The sequence below is a fragment of the Zosterops lateralis genome, assembly GCF_965231275.1.
Source record: "Zosterops lateralis genome assembly, chromosome: 32".
NCBI lineage: Eukaryota > Metazoa > Chordata > Aves > Passeriformes > Zosteropidae > Zosterops > Zosterops lateralis.
In genome coordinates, this window is record NC_139792.1 from 2,255,611 (window position 1) to 2,273,772 (window position 18,162).

At 62.4% G+C, this 18,162-nt stretch overlaps 3 protein-coding genes across 6 annotated transcripts; 2 read left to right on the forward strand and 1 right to left on the reverse strand.

Annotated features, from left to right (window-relative positions):
* Positions 1 to 28: 28 nt before the first annotated feature.
* DRC2 (dynein regulatory complex subunit 2) lies at positions 29 to 3,272 on the reverse strand. 3 transcript variants are annotated; one of them, XM_083881060.1, is made up of 9 exons: positions 3,232 to 3,272; positions 2,631 to 2,758; positions 2,265 to 2,432; positions 2,025 to 2,194; positions 1,734 to 1,872; positions 1,456 to 1,653; positions 809 to 1,027; positions 574 to 726; positions 29 to 464 (listed from the first exon to the last, which is right to left on the reverse strand). In XM_083881060.1, the coding sequence occupies exons 2-9, from the start codon at positions 2,754 to 2,756 to the stop codon at positions 291 to 293; spliced, it is 1,347 nt and encodes a 448-aa protein (XP_083737186.1). In that variant the 5' UTR covers positions 2,757 to 2,758; positions 3,232 to 3,272; the 3' UTR covers positions 29 to 290. The 3 variants fall into 3 exon arrangements, with proteins under 3 accessions (XP_083737186.1, XP_083737187.1, XP_083737188.1); XM_083881061.1 differs by having other exon boundaries at positions 3,176 to 3,265; XM_083881062.1 differs by lacking the exon at positions 574 to 726 and having other exon boundaries at positions 29 to 455.
* Positions 3,273 to 3,517: 245 nt separating this feature from the next.
* Positions 3,518 to 10,134, forward strand: RND1 (Rho family GTPase 1). The gene is made up of 5 exons (XM_083881139.1): positions 3,518 to 3,668; positions 3,752 to 3,839; positions 5,892 to 6,001; positions 6,871 to 7,005; positions 9,321 to 10,134. Exons 1-5 carry the CDS (start codon positions 3,549 to 3,551, stop codon positions 9,564 to 9,566), a joined length of 699 nt encoding a protein of 232 aa, XP_083737265.1. The 5' UTR covers positions 3,518 to 3,548; the 3' UTR covers positions 9,567 to 10,134.
* A 709-nt stretch (positions 10,135 to 10,843) lies between these two features.
* Positions 10,844 to 18,076, forward strand: DDX23 (DEAD-box helicase 23). 2 transcript variants are annotated; one of them, XM_083881025.1, is made up of 17 exons: positions 10,844 to 10,919; positions 11,534 to 11,736; positions 11,842 to 11,940; positions 12,052 to 12,148; positions 12,270 to 12,335; positions 12,888 to 13,026; positions 13,104 to 13,237; positions 13,309 to 13,421; positions 13,514 to 13,657; positions 14,179 to 14,404; positions 14,511 to 14,656; positions 15,117 to 15,294; positions 15,375 to 15,617; positions 16,188 to 16,339; positions 16,449 to 16,557; positions 16,661 to 16,835; positions 17,498 to 18,076. In XM_083881025.1, the coding sequence occupies exons 2-17, from the start codon at positions 11,534 to 11,536 to the stop codon at positions 17,719 to 17,721; spliced, it is 2,448 nt and encodes an 815-aa protein (XP_083737151.1). In that variant the 5' UTR covers positions 10,844 to 10,919; the 3' UTR covers positions 17,722 to 18,076. The 2 variants fall into 2 exon arrangements, with proteins under 2 accessions (XP_083737151.1, XP_083737152.1); XM_083881026.1 differs by having other exon boundaries at positions 13,107 to 13,237.
* Positions 18,077 to 18,162: the final 86 nt, after the last annotated feature.

The following is an 18,162-nucleotide window of genomic DNA, read 5'->3' on the forward strand; positions in this document are numbered from 1 at the left end:
AATGCCAGAAATAAGACCCTGGAGCACATTTTCAGGCAGTTTTGCTCTTTTAAGGCACATCCAGGCAGTGACAGTCCCTGGACTCCCCAAACACCAGGCAGGTCCCTGGTCTGCCAGGGAGCTTCAGCTGCAGCTGGTGGAGCCAGGAGTGGGGTCCTGGTGGTTGACCCCTCCCCAGAGGCTCTTGGGGTGCACCATACCCAATGTCCCTGAGTGTGGCTCCCCCATGATATGGGGCTCATTTTTGGGGATGCAGCTTTTGCTTGGTAGTGAGGAGGGCGTGGGGGGTCTCAAGGCGCCTTCTGGTTGATTGCAACCCCTGCCAGGTACTGCTGGAGCAGCCCACGCAGGTTCTGGTTCCTCTCTGCCAGGGCTGCCCGTGCCTGCTCCAGCGCCTTCTCCTCCAGCTTCGCCTTGTTGAACCTCTTCCAGAACCTCTCCAGCCCCACATAGTCCTGCAGGGCCTGCAGGGAGGCAGCAGGGAGAGTTTGGGGTCTCCAGCTTGGCCCAAGCACCAGCTGGGTGAACCCCAGGGCTGAATCACAGCCCTTGTTCCCTGTGGACTGTCCTCACCAGTGCCAGGGGCTCAATGGGGGGCTGCTCCAGGACCCTGCGGGCATTTTCCTGCTCCCACTCGGCCAGCGAGGAGGGGTAGAAGGGCAGCACCTTCTCCTCCTCTGTCTCCAGCCTGCGGCACATCTCAGCCAGGCGCAGGATGCGCTGGGCCTGGGAGGGGGACGCCAGGAAGGGCAGGTGGGAAGGGACAGCAGGACACAGGGACATCCCCTCTCAGCACTGCCCAACTCACCTTCTTCACCAGCTGCTGCAGCACCTTGAGGGTGGCACTGCACTGGCAGGTGAGCGTGACCAGGTGGGTGTGAGCCGTGGCCCTGGCCTGGCTGCTCTGAGCCCGGAGCTTCTGGAGCTTCTGGAGGGCGTGTTCCTTGTCCTCCCGTATGCGCTGGTTCTCCTTCTCGCTCTCCTGCAGGTGAGCCGCGATCTGGGCCCTAGTGGTTGTGACCATCTCCTGGTGAAACAACAGATTGGGTATTGGGGAAAATTCCTCCTTGGAAAGGGTAGCCCAGCATTGGAATGGGTTGTTCGGGGCAGTGGTGGAAGCACTGTCCCTGGAGGTGCTCAAAAACCACATGGATGTGGCCCCTGGGACACGGTTTAGTGGTGGCCTTGGCAGTGCTGAGAGAACGGTTGGACCTGATGGTTTTAGAGACTTTTCCAACCTCAACAGTTCCATGATTCCATGGCTCAGGCACTGCTCCACGAACTCTTGGGGGGCCCCTGCTTAGCCCAGCCTATTGTCACCTATTTGCCAGTTCTGGGTTGGACTTGATGGGTCTCAGAGGCTTTTCCAGACTCAACAATTCCATGATTCCATGGAAAATGAGTGGGGAATCCGGGTGACCCCATTCCCACAACCACCCATCACCCTGCCAAAACCTGGAGGTTCTGCAGCTTCTTCGCCTGTGCATCAATATCCCAGGAACTCTTCTCACACTTCTTCTTCAGCGCCTCAAACTCCACCTTCTTCTTCTCTGTGGCCTGGGCGTAGCTCTGCCGGGCCTTCTGGATCTGGTCCCACAGCTTCTCCAGCCTGGCCACGAGCTGCAGGCGGCTGTACTGCTGCTCCTGCCAGCACTGGGGACACACAGGTTACACCCCCAAACCTCCCTTGCCAGCCCTGAAAGCCCCTCGATGCTCTCCCTTGTGCTCCCTGCCTTGTTTTTGATGTCGTCCCGGGCGCTCTGGAAGTTCAGCATGGCCTCGTTGTCATTCTTGGCATGATCCTGCTCCATGGCCAGTGCCATGTCCTGCAGGCAGCAGCTTTCCCACTCTTGCTGCTCCAGGATGGTCCTTCTGCAGGGATGTATGGCAGGGCAAAGGGGTTTCCTCCCTGACAGAGACGCTGTGGTGGTCCCAGTGGGACCAGGGGAGGGTCAACTCCACCCCAGGACAGCCCATGGGTGCCACTGCTGCCCCATTCCCCTTCTCCCCCTGAAATTCCACACCTCTCAGCCTCAAACTCGGCCTTCAGGGCGTCCACCTGGGCATTAAAGCCCTCCTCCAGGTAGCCGAGGCGGCAGCGCTGGAGGTGCAGCAGTTGGTCCGTGAGGTGCAGGTGGCTGCGCAGGGCTCGGTTCTGCTGCTCCTCCGCTTCCTCCAGGTCCCTGACCAGCGTCTGGGGAGTTTTTTGGGAGGTCATGTGTGTCCCCTGGCACCTCCCCCAGCCCTGCCAGCCCTGCAGCCACCTCAATGACGCCATCCTTGCAGTCTATGACCCGTGTGAAGGTCTGGCTGAAGATCTCGATGTCCTGGCGCAGCTCTTGGTCCTTGGCCTTGCGCTGGACCGAGCGCCAGGCCGTGCGGACCTTGTGGAGACCCCACTTGCTGCTCTGCTCCTCACGGGATAATTTCCCCTGTGGAAGGGTTGTGGGAGGTGAGAAAGGGACAGGAGTGGGGTTGGGGCTGCCTCTGGTACCAGGGGGTGCAGCAGAACAGGGGCAGCCCCAGCCTGGGGGGGGATGATGGGGGCATTTGCTGGGGAAAGGTGGTTTGGGGGCTTTTGGGGATGGAGTTTGGAGGGGATCGAGGGAGGCTGCAGTGGGGTCCCGGACCTGCAGGTAGTGAGTGAGCAGTTCCCGTTTGGTTTTGGCCGCCTCCTCCTCAGCCAGCGCTTGTTTCTGCATCAGCAGCAGCTCGGCCTCGGCCCCCGTGGGGGCAGTGAGATCGGACTCCGCCATGGCTGGAGAAGGGGACAGGGCGGGAGGGGTCAGGGAATGACTGAGGTCTCCGTGGTGGCCCCTCCACGGCCCCCCCAAGCCCATTCCCCCTGCCCATCCCCACCTCCCGCTCCAGCCCCCCGGATTACGGGGAACCCCCAGACACCACAGCCTTCTGTCACTCCCATCTCCCTCCCCAGATTTCCTCAGGCCAATTTCCCCGTGCTCACCCGCAACTCCCCCACCACTTGGGAGCACCCCCAGACCCCATCAACCCCTACTCATCCCCATTTCCCTTCCAGTGACTCCCCCAGACCTATTTCCCATCTCCCTCCCCAGGCCTCCCCCAAGGCCCATTTCCCGCTGCCCATCCCCATCACCCTCCAAGGCTCCCCCCGCTCCCTCACAAGCTCCCCCAGCGTCCACCGCCCCCTGCCCACCCCTATTTCCGCCTCTGGGGCCTCCCTCCCCGCTGTGGGGTCCCGTTTCCCGGTACCGGCCCCGCTCCCGCGTCCCGCCGGTTTCCCAGCAACGGCCGCTCCCGCTGGGGGGCGTGGCCTCCGCGGCACTTCCGCCCTGACCCGCACGGGCGCCCCCTGGCGGGAAAAGCGCGCTGTCACCCCCCACGGGGCGGGTCCCGCCGGTTCTGCCTCTTCGCTATTGGCCGGCGCTCCGGGATTCCCAGCGCTGATTGGCGGAAGCGCGCCGCCGTGGGCGGGCCCTGGTGGCGGCGGGGTATATAACGGCGCTGCGGCGGCGGCGCGCAGGGCGGTGGGTGGGTGGCAGCACGGGGGGCCCGTGCGCGTTGCCGCCATGCGGGAGCGGAGGCCAGCACCGGCCGCTCCGGCCCGCTGCAAGCTGGTGCTGGTGGGCGACGTGCAGTGCGGCAAGACGGCCATGCTGCAGGTGCTGGCCAAGGATTGCTACCCCGAGGTGAGCCCAGACCGGCACCGGGCACCGGCGGCGGGCACCGGGAAAAGCGGGACTGGGCGCTGACGCTCTCGGTGCCATTGCAGACGTACGTGCCCACCGTGTTCGAGAACTACACGGCGTGTCTGGCCAGCGAGGAGCAGCGGGTGGAGCTGAGCCTCTGGGACACCTCCGGTACCGGGGGGAGACACACGCGGGGCATGTTTAGGGGGCCCTGGAGGGGGTGATGGGGTTGATTGCTGGGGAATGTGGTTTGGGGTTTCGGGGCGGGCGGTGGTTGGGATTGCGGGGCTGCGGTGAGCGGGGGGTCGCTGCAGGGGGGTGTTTTGGCGTCCCGAGGGTGTTTTGGGGACCTGCAGCGCGGGAGGGGAGGGGCGTTGGTGGCCGTAGTGAGGTCTCGGCGGTGTTTGGGGAACCCGGGGGTGTTCTGTGCTCCCTGCGGCGGCGGAGGGGGATTGGTGGCGGCGCTGGGAGGGATTCAGGTCTAGTGTCATATCCCTGGGTGTGGGGGGCGCAGGTGCTCCCCAGGGACCGACCTCACTGTGGGGGGGTCACCGAGGGCTGAACCTCCTCCCTGGGGGCTCCCCACACCGCTGAGCCTCCCCCGGGTGGGGTCCAGGGATGCTCCCTGTGCATTGGGGGGATTATGGGCGATCCCGGTGCTGCCCTTCCCTGGGCACCCCCAGGAGTTGGGGGGGCTCGGGGCAGCCCTGTCCGGTGCTGCAGTGTCCCCCCCGGCCGGGGAGGGGAGGGGGGTCCCCGCCGGTCCCCGGTTGCCATGGCGATGCGCTGGCGCAGCCTCTTTGCTATTCCGTGCACGGAGCGTCTGGGCTGCGAAACCCCTCCGAGGCCTTTGGGGGGTCGGGATGGGGGGGCTCGGAGTGTCATCCCGGACCCCCCACACCCCACTGACCCCCTCTGTGACCCCCCCGCCCCGCGACCCCCGCGGTCCCGGGTGCGGTGCTGGTGGCTCTGTGTGTCCCCGAGGACCCCGAGGGGGTGGCAGCGTGTCCCGCTCCCTCCTGCAGCCTCCCCCCCAAGCCCGACCCCCCTCGGTGCTGCCGGGGCTCCCCAGAACGGGGGGCGGGGGGGGCTGTTACATAAACACCGCGGGATCCATTTCCCGCTGCCTCGTGAAGGCGCCGATGCGACGTTGATGGGCTGCGGGGACGGGGGTGGCGTTTTTGGGGGGGTTCCAGAGCTGTGCCCCGCTCCCCGGCACCAGGGGGGCTGTGTCCCTATAGCCGTGTGTCCTTTCTGGGGAGCTGTGTCTGTTTTGGGGGGCTCTAGAGCTCGGTGCACAAATAGGGTTTGGCTTTTTTGAGGGGGTCTAGAACTCTGTGTCCCCCTGTCCCTTTTGGGGTGCTGTGTCTGTTTTAGAGGGCTCTAGAGCTGTGCTCCCCTCTCCCTTTTGGGGTTCTCCAGAACTGTGAACCCCCATGCTGGACAGGAGTGGGGCTGTGTCTATTTTTGGGGGCTCTGTCCTTTTTGGGGGGCTCCAAGGCCGTGCATCCCACCCAACCCAAGCAGGAGGTGGGTTTGTGTCTTTTGGGGGGCTGTGTCCCTTTTGAGGGGCTAAAGAGCTGTGTCCCTGTGTCCTTCTTGGGGTTCTCTAGAGCTGTGGGCCACCACCCTGAGCAGGAGGGGAGCTGTGTCTGTTTTGGGGGCTCTAGAGCTGTGTGACCCCCACGTTGGGAGGGAGGGGGCCGTATCTGCTTGGGGGTCTCTGTCCCTTTTGAGGGGCTAAAGAGCTGTGTCCACCCCTGGGCCTTTTGAGGAGCTCTAGATCTGTGCCCTCCACCATGGGCAGGAATGGCCTGTATCTGTTTTGGGGGCTCTAGAGCTGTACCCCCACTCCAGACAGGAATGGGCTGTGTCTATTTTGGGGGTCTATAGAGCTGTGCCCCCACCATGGTCAGGAATGGGCTGTGTCTTTTTGGGGGGGGCTCTAGATCAGTGCCCCCACCCCGGACAGGAATGGGGTTGTGTCAGTTTTGGGGGCTCTAGAGCTGTGCCCCCACCCCAGGCAGGAATGGGGCTGTGTCTGTTTTGGGGGGGCTCTTGACTTGTGCCCCAGCCCAGACAGGAATGGCCTGTATCTGTTTTGGGGGGTCTAGACCTGTGCCCCCCACCCCAAGCAGGAACAGGGCTGTGTCCCTTTGCCAGACCCCCTTTCCTGTGTCCCTGGGGTGGGGGGCTGAGCGGTGACACCCCCTTTTCCCCCAGGCTCTCCGTACTATGACAACGTGCGTCCCCTGTGCTACAGCGACTCGGACGCCGTCCTGCTCTGCTTCGACGTCAGCCGCCCCGAGACCCTCGACAGTGCAGCCAAGAAGGTGGGGAGGGGGCTCAGGCCCCAGGACAAGTGTCCCCGTGGGGTTTGGGGGGCTCAAGGATGCAGGGGAATCCCTGCGAGATTTGGGGGACACAGGGTCACTGACACTGCGGGGTTTGCGGGGTCAGAGGTGTGGGGACACCAGCCCAGGGGATCCCTGTGAGGTTTGGAGGATTCAGGGACACAAGGAGACTGACCCAGGCAAGTCCCTGTGGGGTTTGAGGGGCTCAGAGATGTGGGGACACCACCCCATGGGAGTCCATGTGAGGTTTGGAGGACTCACAGACACAGGGACACTGACCCTGCAGGGTTTGGGAGATGTGGGGACATCACCCCCCTGGTCCCTGTGGGGTCAGGGTGTGCAGGGACAGGGGAACAGTGATGTGGGTGATCCCTGCAGGGTTTGGAGTGCACAGAGACTTTATCTGAGGAGGTCCCTATGGGGTTTGGGGGGCTCAGGGATGCAGGGACACTGTCCAGGTGGGGTTCCTGTGAAGCTTGGGAACCACAGGGACATTGACCTGGGGAGTCCCATCAGGGTTTTGTGGGTTCAGGGCTGTCAGGACACTGTCCTGGGAAGTCCCTGTGGAGTTTGTGGTGCCCAGGGAGACCGAGCCAGGGGGTTCCTGTGGGATTTGGGGATGCAGGGCTGAGACACTCTCTCTGGGGATCCTTTCGTGGGGCTCAGGGTTGTGGGGACACTGTTCCAGAGGGAGTCTCTGTGGGGTTTGGGGGGCCCAGGGATGTGAGGGAGTATCTCTGTGTGGTTTGGGTTGTGCTGGCACACATGGAGACATCAACCCTCTGGAGTCACCCTCTGGAGAGGGTTTTGGGGTCCCCTGAGAACACCTCCGTGCCCTCACCCCTCAGTGGAAGACAGAAATCCTGGATTATTGCCCCAACACACGGGTGCTGCTCATCGGGTGCAAGACAGACCTTCGGACAGACCTGAGCACCCTCCTGGAGCTCTCGCACCAGAAACAGGCACCCATCTCCTACGAGCAGGTCTGGGGGGGCTCTGGGGTGGGTTTAGGGGGGTCCTGATGGTGGGGGGTAGGTTTTGGGGTCTCATGGTGGTCTGATGTGGGGGTGAAATTGGCGGGGTCCTGGTGTTTTCAGGGGACAGTGGGTTTGGGATGTTCCCATGTTTGTGAGGATGAGTTTGGGGGTCCCTGTTTGCAGAGGGGTGGGGTTTGGGGGGTCCTGGTGTTTGTGGGGGTCAGTTTGGGGTGCCCTGGTGTTTATGGGGGTGGGTTTTGGGGATCCCAGTGTTTATGGGGGTGGGTTTTGGGGGATCCTGGTGTTTGTGGGGATGGGTTTGGGGTATCCCACTGTTTGCAGAGGGGTCAGTTTGGGGTGTCCTGGTGGACTGATGTGGGGGTCTGTTTGGGGGGATCCTGGTGTTTGGGTCGATGATTTTGGGGGTGTCCCTGTGTGGGGACACAGGGTGTGGGTTTGGGGAGATGATGGTGTTTGCACAGGGGTCAGTTTGGGGTGTCCTGGTGTTTGTGAGGGTGAATTTTGGGGGTCCTGGTGTTTGGGGAGTGGGTTTTGGAGTGTCTTGGTGTTTGGGGGGGGGTGGTTTGGGATGTCCCTGTGGTTCTGGTGTGGGGGTGGATTTTGGGGGGATCCCGGTGTTTGTGGTGGTGATTTTGGGGCTCCCAGTGTTTATGGGGATGGCTTTTGGGGCTCCCAGTGTTTATGGGGGTGGGTTTTGGGGTATCCCACTGTTTGCAGAGGGGTCAGTTCGGGGTGTCCTGGTGGACTGATGTGAGGGCCTGTTTGGGGGGATCCTGATGTTTGTGGGGATGATTTTGGGGTGTCTCTGTGGTCTGGTGTGGGGGTGGGTTGGGGGGGTCCCGGTGTTTGTGGGGGTCAGTTTGGGGTGTCCCAGTGTTTGTGAGGGTGGATTTTGGGGAATCCTGGTGTTTGTGGGGTTGTGTTTGGGGTGTCTTGCTGTTTGCAGGGGGAGTCATTTTGGGGTGTCACAGTGATCTTATGTGGGGGTGGCTTTTAGGCGATCCCGGTGTTTGTGGGGGTGATTTTGGGGGATCCCAGTGTTTGTGAGGTGGGTTTTGGGGGTCCCGGTGTTTGTGGGGGTGATTTTGGGGGATCCCAGTGTTTGTGAGGGTGGATTTTGGGGAATCCTGGTGTTTGCAGGGGGAGTTAGTTTGGGGTGTCATGGTGGTCTGATGGGAGGGTGGGTTTTGGGGTGTCCCAATGTTTGTGGGGGTGATTTTGGGGGAATCCCAGCGTTTGTGGAGATGGATTTTGGGGGGCCACGGTGTTTGTAGGGATGGGTTTTGGAGGATGCCGGTGTTCGTGGGGTGGGTTTTGGGGGATCCCAGTGTTTGTGGGGATGGGTTTTGGAGGATCCCTGTGTTCGTGGGGATGGGTTTTGGGGTGTCCCATTGTTTTGGGGGGTCAGTTGGGGGTGTCCCAGTGTTTGTGGGGGTGATTTTGGCATGTCCCCAGTGTTTGTGGGGTGGGTTTTGGGGGATCCCAGTGTTTGTGAGGGTGATTTTGGGGGATTCCAGTGTCCATGGGGTGGGTTTTGGGGTGTCCTGCTGTTTTCAGGGGGAGTAATTTTGGGGTGTCACAGTGGTATTATGTGGGGGTGGCTTTTGGGCGGTCCCAGTGTTTGTAGGGGTGGGTTTTGGGGATCCCAGTGTTTGTGAGGGTGAGTTTTGGGGGTCCCGGTGTTTGTGGGGGTCAATTTGGGGTGTCCCAATGTTTGTGGGGGTGATTTTGGGGGATCCCAGTGTTTATGGAGATGGATTTTGGGGGGTCACGGTGTTTGTAGGGATGGGTTTTGGAGGATGCCGGTGTTCGTGGGGTGGGTTTTGGGGGATCCCTGTGTTTGTGGGGATGGGTTTTGGAGGATCCCTGTGTTCGTGGGGATGGGTTTTGGGGTGTCCCATTGTTTTGGGGGGTCAGTTGGGGGTGTCCCAGTGTTCGTGGGGTGATTTTGGCGTGTCCCAGTGTTTGTGGGGGGGGTTTTGGGGGATCCCAGTGTTCGTGGGGTGGGTTTTGGGGTGTCTTGGGTTTTGTGGGGATAAGTTTTGGAGGATCCTAGTGTTCATGGGGGTGATTTTGGGGGATCCCAATGTTTTTGGAGATGAGTTTTGGGGAATCCCAGTGTTTGTGGGGGTGAGTTTTGGGGACCCCAGTGTTTGTGGGGTGGGTTTTGGGAATCCTGGTGTTTGTGGGGGTGGGTTTTAGGGGATCCCAATATTCGTGGGGTGGGTTTTGGGGTGTCCCAGTGTTCATGGGGATGATTTTGGGGTCTCCCAATGGTCTGACACTGAGGTTGCCCCCAGGGCTGCGCGGCCGCCAGGCAGTTGGGAGCCGAGGGATACCTGGAATGCTCGGCCTTCACCTCGGAGAAGAGCGTCCACAGCATCTTCCGGACCGTGTCCGGGATCTGCCTGAGCAAAGCCCCCCCGCAGCCGCCCCGCAGCCCCCCCCGCAGCCTCTCCAAGAGACTCCTGCACCTCCCCAGCCGCTCCGAGCTCATCTCCTCCACCTTCAAGAAGGAAAAAGCAAAAAGCTGCTCCGTCATGTGAAGGGGGGAAGGGAATGACCCCAAGCACACACACACACACAAACACCTTTGGGCCACCCCCCTCCAAGCCCCTGGAATGGGGTGGGGGGGGCTGGACAGGGCCCTGGAGCCCCCCCCAAAAAGGAGGATTGGGGGGCTGCTGCCCTCCCCTTGCACCATTGCCCTGCCAGCCCCACAGCCTGGGGGGCTGCCCCCGTGGGAGGGGGTGCCTGGGGGGTGTTTTCACCTGATCCCCAACCCTGAAGGGGTCCCTGGGGGGTTTGGGGTGCACAGGACCCTGGGGACATCAACCCTGGAGGGTCCCTGTGGGGTTTGGGGTGCCCAGACCCTCAGGGACATCAACCTGAGATGGTCGCTGCGGGGTTTGGGGGACACAGGGACACTGTCCTGGGCATCCCTGTGGGGTTTGGGGTGCACATCATGGGACTCATCCATGGACTCATCCTGTTTTCTCCCCCTTTACCCCATCCCTCATCTGCTGCTTGGCCCTGGGGGACCCTGGGGGGTTGGGGAGGGGGGAGGGGGCTGTTTTATGGACTGTCTTTGGGGGGGGGGGTGTCTCTGTTCCATGTCAGTGTTATTAAAAAGCTTATTTATTATCAGAAATATAACACCTACCTATGTGCAGCACTGCCTGGTTCTGTGTTTTGGGGAGGATTCCTGTTTTTTTGGAGGGTGTTGGGAGTTTCAGGGTGACACTGAGGTGGGGCTGTGCTGTCACCCCTGGGTGCTGGTGCAGAAGGCAAAATCCCTGGGGTGGGGTGTCTTTGGGGGATGCCAAAACGGTGCCCCCAAATCTTCTGCTGCCCCCAGACTCTGCCTGAGACCCCCCTATCTTGTGAATGGGGATGCAGTGGCGGCCCGAGGCTCTGGCAGGGACGTTGATCTGGGGGTCCCTGGCGAGTCTGGGGTGCACAGGGCTGTGGGGACACTGACCTGGGGCGGTCCCCGTGGGATTTGGGGTGTGCAGGGACATGGGGGACACTGACTCGGGAGGGTCCCTTCAGCATTTCGGGTGCTCTAGGCGGCGGGGACACGGCCCCGGGGGCCTAATGTGGGTACGCAGGAGGTGCCTGCGGGGTGAGGGGGGGGGGCTCAGGGACACGGGGATACCATCCTGGGGACTCTTTGCGGTGGGGAGGGGGGAGAGGCCGCGCGGCGGAAGGATCACGGGGAACGGCGGTGCTTCGACGGCGCAGGAGCGCCGAGAGCGCGCGAGGGCTGCCGGGAGCTGTAGTCCAATGGCGCGGGGGCTGCCGGGAGCTGTGGTCCCGCGCCGTCCCGTCGTGCCCTGCGGGCCCGGCAGACATGGCGGCGGTGGCGGCGCTGCGGCGCTGAACCCGGGGCTGCGGCGGTGAGCGGGGACCGGCGGGACAGAGCGGGGGGCACTGCAGGAACACGCGAGGGACCTCCTCGGGGCCCAGGGGCTGGAAAGCTCCGGTGCCGTGGCACCGGGCAGAGCCCCGGTACTGGGCACCAGAGCAGGGCCTGGAGCGCCGTTGCGCCGCGTCCCCCGCGCCTCCCGGAGCCCTTTCGGGGTCCCCCAGGCCTCCCCTCGCCCACCCCCCACGCCTCCCTGTGCCCTCTCGGGGTCCCCCCTTCCCTCTTCGTTCTCTCCTGGAGGCCCCCTAGCCCTTCCTGCTCCTTCCTGGGGTTCCTCTGTGCCCTCTCGGGGGTCCCCCCGGCCTCCCCGCTCCCTCCTGAGGGTCCCTTTGCCCTCTCCCCGGGTTCCCCAGCTTTTCCTGCTGCTCTTTGGCGTCTGTCTCTTCCCTCCCCGGGTCCTTGAGCGTCTCCCCATTTCCTCCCGGGAGTCTTTTGGACCTCCCCACGCCTTCTTGGGGTTCTTATGTGGGTCTCAAAATCCTTCTCTCTCCCTCCCGGGTCTCCACTGCTGCCCAGTGCCCTCCCGGGGTCCCCTCCCGGAGTCCTTCTGCACCCTCTGAGCCTCCCGGTGTCCCCCGCTCACAGATGGCCGGAGAACTGGCGGACAAGAAGGACCGGGATGCATCCCCCGTGAAGGAGGAGAGGAAACGCTCCCGCTCCCCTGACCGGGAGAGGGAGCGGGACCGGGACCGCAAGAGCTCCCCGGCCAAGGACCGGAAGCGACACCGATCCCGGGACCGGAGGCGGAGCCGTTCGCGCTCCCGGTCCCGCTCCAAGTCCGCGGAGAGGTGAGGCGGGTCCAGGGCTCCCTGGGGTTTTGGGAAGAGCTTTGACGGCCCCGCAGAGGCAGATTGAGGGCTGTGCGGTGATGCTGTGATCCCCCCGTCCCTCAGGGATCGGCGGCACAAGGAGCGGGACCGGGACCGCGGCAAGAAGGAGCGGGACAGGGACAAGGATGGGCACCGGCGGGACAAGGACAGGAAGCGATCCAGGTGGGTGGTGCAGCTTTTATGAGGAGTTTCTGCTCTCCCTTAAACCCCCTGGAGGTTGGGGATCCCCAGGGCTGTGTCAGGTGTCTTATTCCCTGCTGTTTTCCTTGGAAGCTTGTCCCCGGGCAGGGGGAAGGACTCCAAGTCTCGGAAGGATCGGGATGCGCGGAAAGCAGAGGAAGAGGAGGAGAATGCCCTGAAGAAGGAGAAGGTGAGGAAGGGGTGGATGGGGCTTGGCTGAGAGTGGCTCCAGGGGGATCCAGGTGCCTGGGGAGTGGTTCCAGGAGATTCAGGTCTCTGGGAGTGCTGCTGATATCTGGCCTCACTTCCAGGCGCAGCCGCTGTCCTTGGAGGAGCTGCTGGCAAAGAAGAAGGCAGAAGAGGAGGCAGAAGCCAAGGTGGGAGCAGGAACAGGAGCTTCTCTCTGCTGGAGGGGTGGATGTTTGTGGGGACACTGCAGGGGGGACCCCAGGAGGGAACAGGGAGGGCTGAGAAACTTGGGGATGCAGAGGGACCCCAGAAGGAAGCAGGGAGTGCCAGGGGACACCGGGAGGGATCGTGGGATGAAGCAGGGAGGGCTGGGGGACTTGGGAGGGTACACAGCAGGTGGGCCAGGGAGGGCACATGGAAGGTTGTGCAGACACAGGAAGGAGAGGGGGAGGCCTGGTGGATGCCCAGGAGGACCTTGGGAGGGAATAGGGAGGGCTGAGGGCTCCACTGAGTGGCACAGAGGGACCCTAAGAGGGAAAGGAGGGCTGGGAGACACAGAGCAAAGAGGCCCCTGGGAGGGAGTGGAGAGGTCTGGGGAATCCAGGGATGGAAAGGAGGAACCCAGGAGGGAGAGGGGAGGCCTTGGGGCCCTGGGAAGGAGCAGTGGAGGCTGAGGGAACCCCCAGCAGTATGAGGGTGGCAGCCAGGCCCAGTGTGACACTGCCTGTCTCCCCTCCCAGCCCAAGTTCCTGTCCAAGGCCGAGCGGGAGGCCGAGGCCCTGCGGCGCCGGCAGCAGGAGGTGGAGGAGCGGCAGCGGCTGCTGGAGGAGGAGAGGAAGAAGAGGAAACAATTCCAGGAGATGGGCAGGAAGATGCTGGGTAAGGGCTCATCCCTGGAACCCCCAGCTCAGCCTGCAGGGTGGGTGCTGGCTCTGAGCTCCTTCCCTGCTCCCCAGAAGACCCCCAGGAGCGCGAGCGTCGGGAGCGCCGGGAGCGCATGGAGCGGGAGACCAACGGCACCGAGGACGAGGAGGGCAGGCAGAAGATCCGGGAGGAGAAGGACAAGAGCAAAGAGCTCCACGCCATCAAGGTGGGGTTGGGGACTGGTCTGGGGGGCTGTGGGGAGGATGGAGGGGTCCCACTGAGCCTGGGGTCCTGCAGGAGCGGTACCTGGGCGGGGTGAAGAAGCGCCGGCGCACGCGGCACCTCAACGACCGCAAGTTCGTGTTTGAGTGGGACGCATCAGAGGACACGTCTATCGACTACAACCCCCTGTGAGTTCTGGGGTGCCCATAGGGCTGGGCGTGTCCCTGTGGGGTGCAAGGCAGCCCCCAGCCCTGCTCCTGACACTCCCACCCTGCTCCAGGTACAAGGAGAGGCACCAGGTGCAGCTGCTGGGCCGTGGCTTCATTGCCGGCATCGACCTGAAGCAACAGAAACGGGAGCAGTCACGGTTCTACGGGGACCTGATGGAGAAGAGGCGGACGTTGGAGGAGAAGGAGCAAGAAGAGTGAGGTTTTGGGCAAGCTGGGAGGGTGCTGAGGGGTGTGTGGGGCCCTGGCTGGCTTAGCTTGGCTGGGATGTGGAGTTGGGCTGTAGCAGGTCCAGCAGGAAATTAGCAGAAGGATTCTAGAGGCACAGGGTGAGCCCTGTCCCCTTTCTCCTTCTCCTTTCTCACCTTCTTCTCTTCCTTTTGTCATCTCTTTCCTTGCCTTGTCCTCCTCTTTCATCCCACTGTCTTCATCCCCATGTCTCCCATCCCCTTTCCCTCTCCCATTTCCCCCATTCCCTTTCCCTTTATTCTCCTTTCCTTATCCCATTTTCCCTATCTCACTTTCCTCGTTCCCTTTTCTCTCATCCCCATTTTCCTGTCGATTTCTCTCCATTGCATTTTCTCCATCCCTCTCCCCTTTCCCTCGTTCCCTTTTCTCTCATCCCCCTTTCCCTATCCCCTTTTCCTCATCATGCTCTCCCTTTTCCCTCTCCCTTTTCCCTCTCTGTTTCCCCCATCCCTTCCCTCCCTCCGGCCAGGGCGCGGCTGCGGAAGCTGCGGAAGAAGGAGGCCAAGCAGCGCTGGGATGACCGGCACTGGTCCCAGAAGAAGCTGGACGAGATGACAGACAGGGACTGGCGCATCTTCCGCGAGGATTACAGCATCACCACCAAGGGGGGCAAGATCCCCAATCCCATCCGCTCCTGGAAGGATTCCTCCCTGCCCCCCCACATCCTGGAGGTCATTGACAAGTGTGGATACAAGGTGGGCACGGAGAGGGGGAGCTGGGGAGGGGGAAAAAGGGCTTGTCAAGGATTCAGAGAGGGGGAACAGGGGAAGTTCTGTTCCCAACCTGCTCCTCCCCTGGCAGGAGCCGACCCCGATCCAGCGCCAGGCCATCCCCATCGGGCTGCAGAACCGGGACATCATCGGCGTGGCCGAGACCGGCAGCGGCAAGACAGCGGCGTTCCTGATCCCACTGCTCGTGTGGATCACCACCCTGCCCAAGATCGACCGGTGCGGGGCGGGGACACTGCCCCAGGGACAGGGTGGAGCAGTGGGGTGACACTGCAGAGGGGTCAGGACAGGGTGGCACTGTGGAGGTCATAGGATGGGGTGACAGGGTGGCACTGTTGGGGGATTGAGATGACGTTACAAGGTGACCTGGTGGGGGGGACAGGTTGACACTGTAGATGGGTTAGGACAGTGTGGCACTGTGGAGATGACAGGATGGGGTGACAGGGTGACACTGTCAGGGGATTGAGGTGGGGTTACAGGGTGACGTGGTGACAGGGATGACACTGCAGAGGGGTCAGGACAGGGTGGCACTGTGGAGGTCATGGGATGGGGTGACAGGGTGGCACTGTCAGGGGATTGAGGTGTGGTTACAGGGTGACAGGGTGGAGGGGAAAGGGTCACACTGGAGGGTACACACGTGGCACAACAGGTGACACAACCATATCCTGCCATGCTGCAGCATTGAGGAGTCAGACCAGGGCCCCTACGCCATCATCCTGGCCCCCACCCGTGAGCTGGCGCAGCAGATTGAGGAGGAAACCATCAAATTTGGGAAACCCTTGGGCATCCGCACCGTGGCGGTGATCGGCGGCATCTCCCGCGAGGACCAGGGCTTCCGCCTCCGCATGGGCTGCGAGGTGACTGGGGGAGGCTTGGGGGGTCACAGGGGGGTGGCTCAGCCCTGAGCTGCTCCCTCCAACCCCCCCTTGTCCCCCAGATTGTCATCGCCACTCCGGGTCGGCTCATCGACGTGCTGGAGAACCGGTACCTGGTGCTGAGCCGCTGCACATACGTGGTGCTGGACGAGGCCGATCGCATGATCGACATGGGCTTCGAGCCCGACGTGCAGAAGATCCTGGAGCACATGCCTGTCACCAACCAGAAACCCGACACTGACGAGGCCGAGGACCCCGAGAAGATGTTGGCTAACTTTGAGTCTGGGAAGCACAAGTACAGACAGGTGGGTGTGGACAAGGGGAGGGCTTGGAGGACTCCTTTGAGGCATCTGTGGGGTAGGGAGGGACAATCTGGGCTTTTGGGAAAGGGTTTGAGGGAATGGGAGTCATGTTTCTGCTCTGTGGAGGAATGTTCCTGCCCCACAGTGGGTGTTCCTGCCCCATGAGGGGATATTTTTGCCCTGTGAGGGGCATTTCTGCTCTGTGGGGAACAATCCTGCCCCACAGGAAGATGTCACTGCTCCATGGGCAATGTTCCTGCTCCATGGGGGGATCATTCCTAGCCTTCTAGGGGTTGCTTCTGCTCCATGGCGGATGTTCCTGCCCCACTGGGGTTGTTCCTGCTTCACTGAGCAGTGTTCCTGCTCTGTGGGAGTGCATTCCTGCCCCTCTTGGAGTTGTTGCTATTTCATGGAAAGATGGAGGGAGACATTCTTGCCCCATCAGGGTCATTCCTACCTCACTGTGGGATGTGCCTGCCCCATGGGGGATGATCCCAGCCCCACCAGGATCATTCCTTCTTCACGAGGGGACATTCCCACCTCACGGGACATCCCTGCCCCGTTCCCTTGCAGACTGTCATGTTCACGGCCACCATGCCACCAGCGGTGGAGCGCCTGGCCCGCAGTTACCTCCGGCGCCCGGCCGTGGTCTACATCGGCTCCGCCGGCAAACCCCACGAGAGGGTGGAACAGAAGGTTTTCCTCATGTCCGAGTCCGAGAAGAGGTGAGTGCACAGGATTTGGGGGTGGCCTTGGGTTGGAGAGTGAAGGGACTCCGTGGGGAGCTTCAGCATCTCTTTGCCCAACTCTCTTCCTCTTTTTTCTCCTCTACAGGAAGAAGCTCTTGGCCATTCTGGAACAGGGCTTCGACCCACCCATCATCATCTTTGTCAACCAGAAGAAGGGCTGCGATGTGTTGGCCAAGTCCCTGGAGAAGATGGGGGTGAGTCTGTGCTGAGTTGGTCACCCTGAACCCTGTCCCCCTCATCCCTGATGTGGGGACTGACTCCCTGATGTGCCCCTGTTGACTCCCTCTCTTCCCACAGTACAACGCCTGCACCCTGCACGGTGGGAAGGGCCAGGAGCAGAGAGAGTTCGCCCTCTCCAACCTCAAGGCTGGGGCCAAGGACATCCTGGTGGCCACGGACGTGGCCGGGCGTGGTATCGACATCCACGACGTCTCTATGGTGGTCAACTACGACATGGCCAAGAATATCGAGGGTGAGGCTGGGGGGCACTGAGGGGCTGTGGGGGAGTGCTGCCCATGCTGGGGGTGCTTGACCCTGGTGTTACCTGCACTGGAGGGGCTTTGAGGGGTTGCCCAGCCTTGGTACTGGGTGTGCAAGGGGTGCCTGCCTCTGGTACTGCCCTCACCAAGGGGGTTGCAGAGCTGCCCAGCTCTGGTTTTTGGGGTGGAGGGAGTGCCCAACCTCAGTGCTGCCTGTATTAGGGGCATGGGGGGGGTTCCTGGCATTGGTTCTTGTGGGTGGGGGACTGCCCAGCCTTGGTGCTGCCACACCCAGGGGGCTGTGGGGTGTCTGGCCCTGGTGCTGGGAGTGCAGGGAGTGTCTGGCCCTGGTTCTGGGGAGCTCTGTAGATGCCCAGCCCAGGTACTGGTGGTGTGCCCAGCCCCAGTGCTGCCACACCAAGGGGGCTGTGGGGTGCCCAGCCCTGGTACTGGGGGTGCAGGGGGGTCTGCAGGGAGTGCCCAGCCCTGGTACTGGGAGTGCAGGGGGGTCTGCAGGGAGTGCCCAGCCCTGGTACTGGGAGTGCAGGGGGGTCTGCAGGGAGTGCCCAGCCCTGGTACTGGGGGTGCAGGGGAGGCTGCAGGGAGTGCCCAGCCCTGGTGCTGCCCACACTGAGCCCTTCATTTCCCCCCCCAGATTACATCCACCGCATTGGGCGGACGGGCCGAGCAGGGAAGAGCGGTGTGGCCATCACCTTCCTCACCAAGGAGGACTCCACGGTATTCTACGACCTCAAACAGGCCATCCTGGAGAGCCCCGTGTCCTCCTGCCCCCCCGAGCTGGCCAACCACCCCGATGCCCAGCACAAACCAGGCACCATCCTCACCAAGAAGCGGCGGGAGGAGACCATCTTCGCCTGAGGCCCCACTGGCCCCTCGTCATCACCCCTCCGGGGACAACAGGACCAGCAAGGCTGCCAGGACTGATCTGGCTGTTCTTTTCCCAGTTCCTTGTGCAACCCAAGGACTGCCCACATGCAGAGACTGGGTCTGGGATTATCCCAAAATCCCCCTGTTCTCCCGGTTCCCCTCCCCACTTTCCCCATGGAGCGGAGGAGCTGCTGGAAGCTGTTTGGGGGCCGGTCCTGCCCTGCAGCCAGGGCAGGGGTGTTTTTTGGGCTGTCCTGGGAACTGTCTGCACTTCATCCTTTGGGTTTTTGGGGGTTTTTTTGTAGCTAAAGTTCCAGGCTGCAGGAATAAACCGGCAGCAGCGTTACCAGCGTCGCCTCCTTGTCCTCTCCCTTCCCTGGGTGCCACTTCCCATGGAGACAGAACCAGCAGTGCCCCAAAGAAGCACTTTGA

Excerpts from the sequence above, each read along its gene's own strand:
- RND1 (XM_083881139.1), top strand. The coding sequence starts at position 3,549 with ATGCGGGAGCGGAGGCCAGCACCGGCCGCTCCGGCCCGCTGCAAGCTG. Across the intron at positions 3,840-5,891 it reads GAGCCTCTGGGACACCTCCG|GCTCTCCGTACTATGACAAC; the intron begins GTACCGGGGGGA and ends CTTTTCCCCCAG. Across the intron at positions 7,006-9,320 it reads CACCCATCTCCTACGAGCAG|GGCTGCGCGGCCGCCAGGCA; the intron begins GTCTGGGGGGGC and ends GGTTGCCCCCAG.
- DRC2 (XM_083881060.1), bottom strand. The coding sequence starts at position 2,756 with ATGGCGGAGTCCGATCTCACTGCCCCCACGGGGGCCGAGGCCGAGCTG. Across the intron at positions 2,195-2,264 it reads GCAAGGATGGCGTCATTGAG|ACGCTGGTCAGGGACCTGGA; the intron begins GTGGCTGCAGGG and ends AAAACTCCCCAG. Across the intron at positions 1,028-1,455 it reads AGAAGCTGCAGAACCTCCAG|GAGATGGTCACAACCACTAG; the intron begins GTTTTGGCAGGG and ends TTGTTTCACCAG.
- DDX23 (XM_083881025.1), top strand. The coding sequence starts at position 11,534 with ATGGCCGGAGAACTGGCGGACAAGAAGGACCGGGATGCATCCCCCGTG. Across the intron at positions 13,658-14,178 it reads GAGGAGAAGGAGCAAGAAGA|GGCGCGGCTGCGGAAGCTGC; the intron begins GTGAGGTTTTGG and ends CCCTCCGGCCAG. Across the intron at positions 16,836-17,497 it reads CATGGCCAAGAATATCGAGG|ATTACATCCACCGCATTGGG; the intron begins GTGAGGCTGGGG and ends TTCCCCCCCCAG.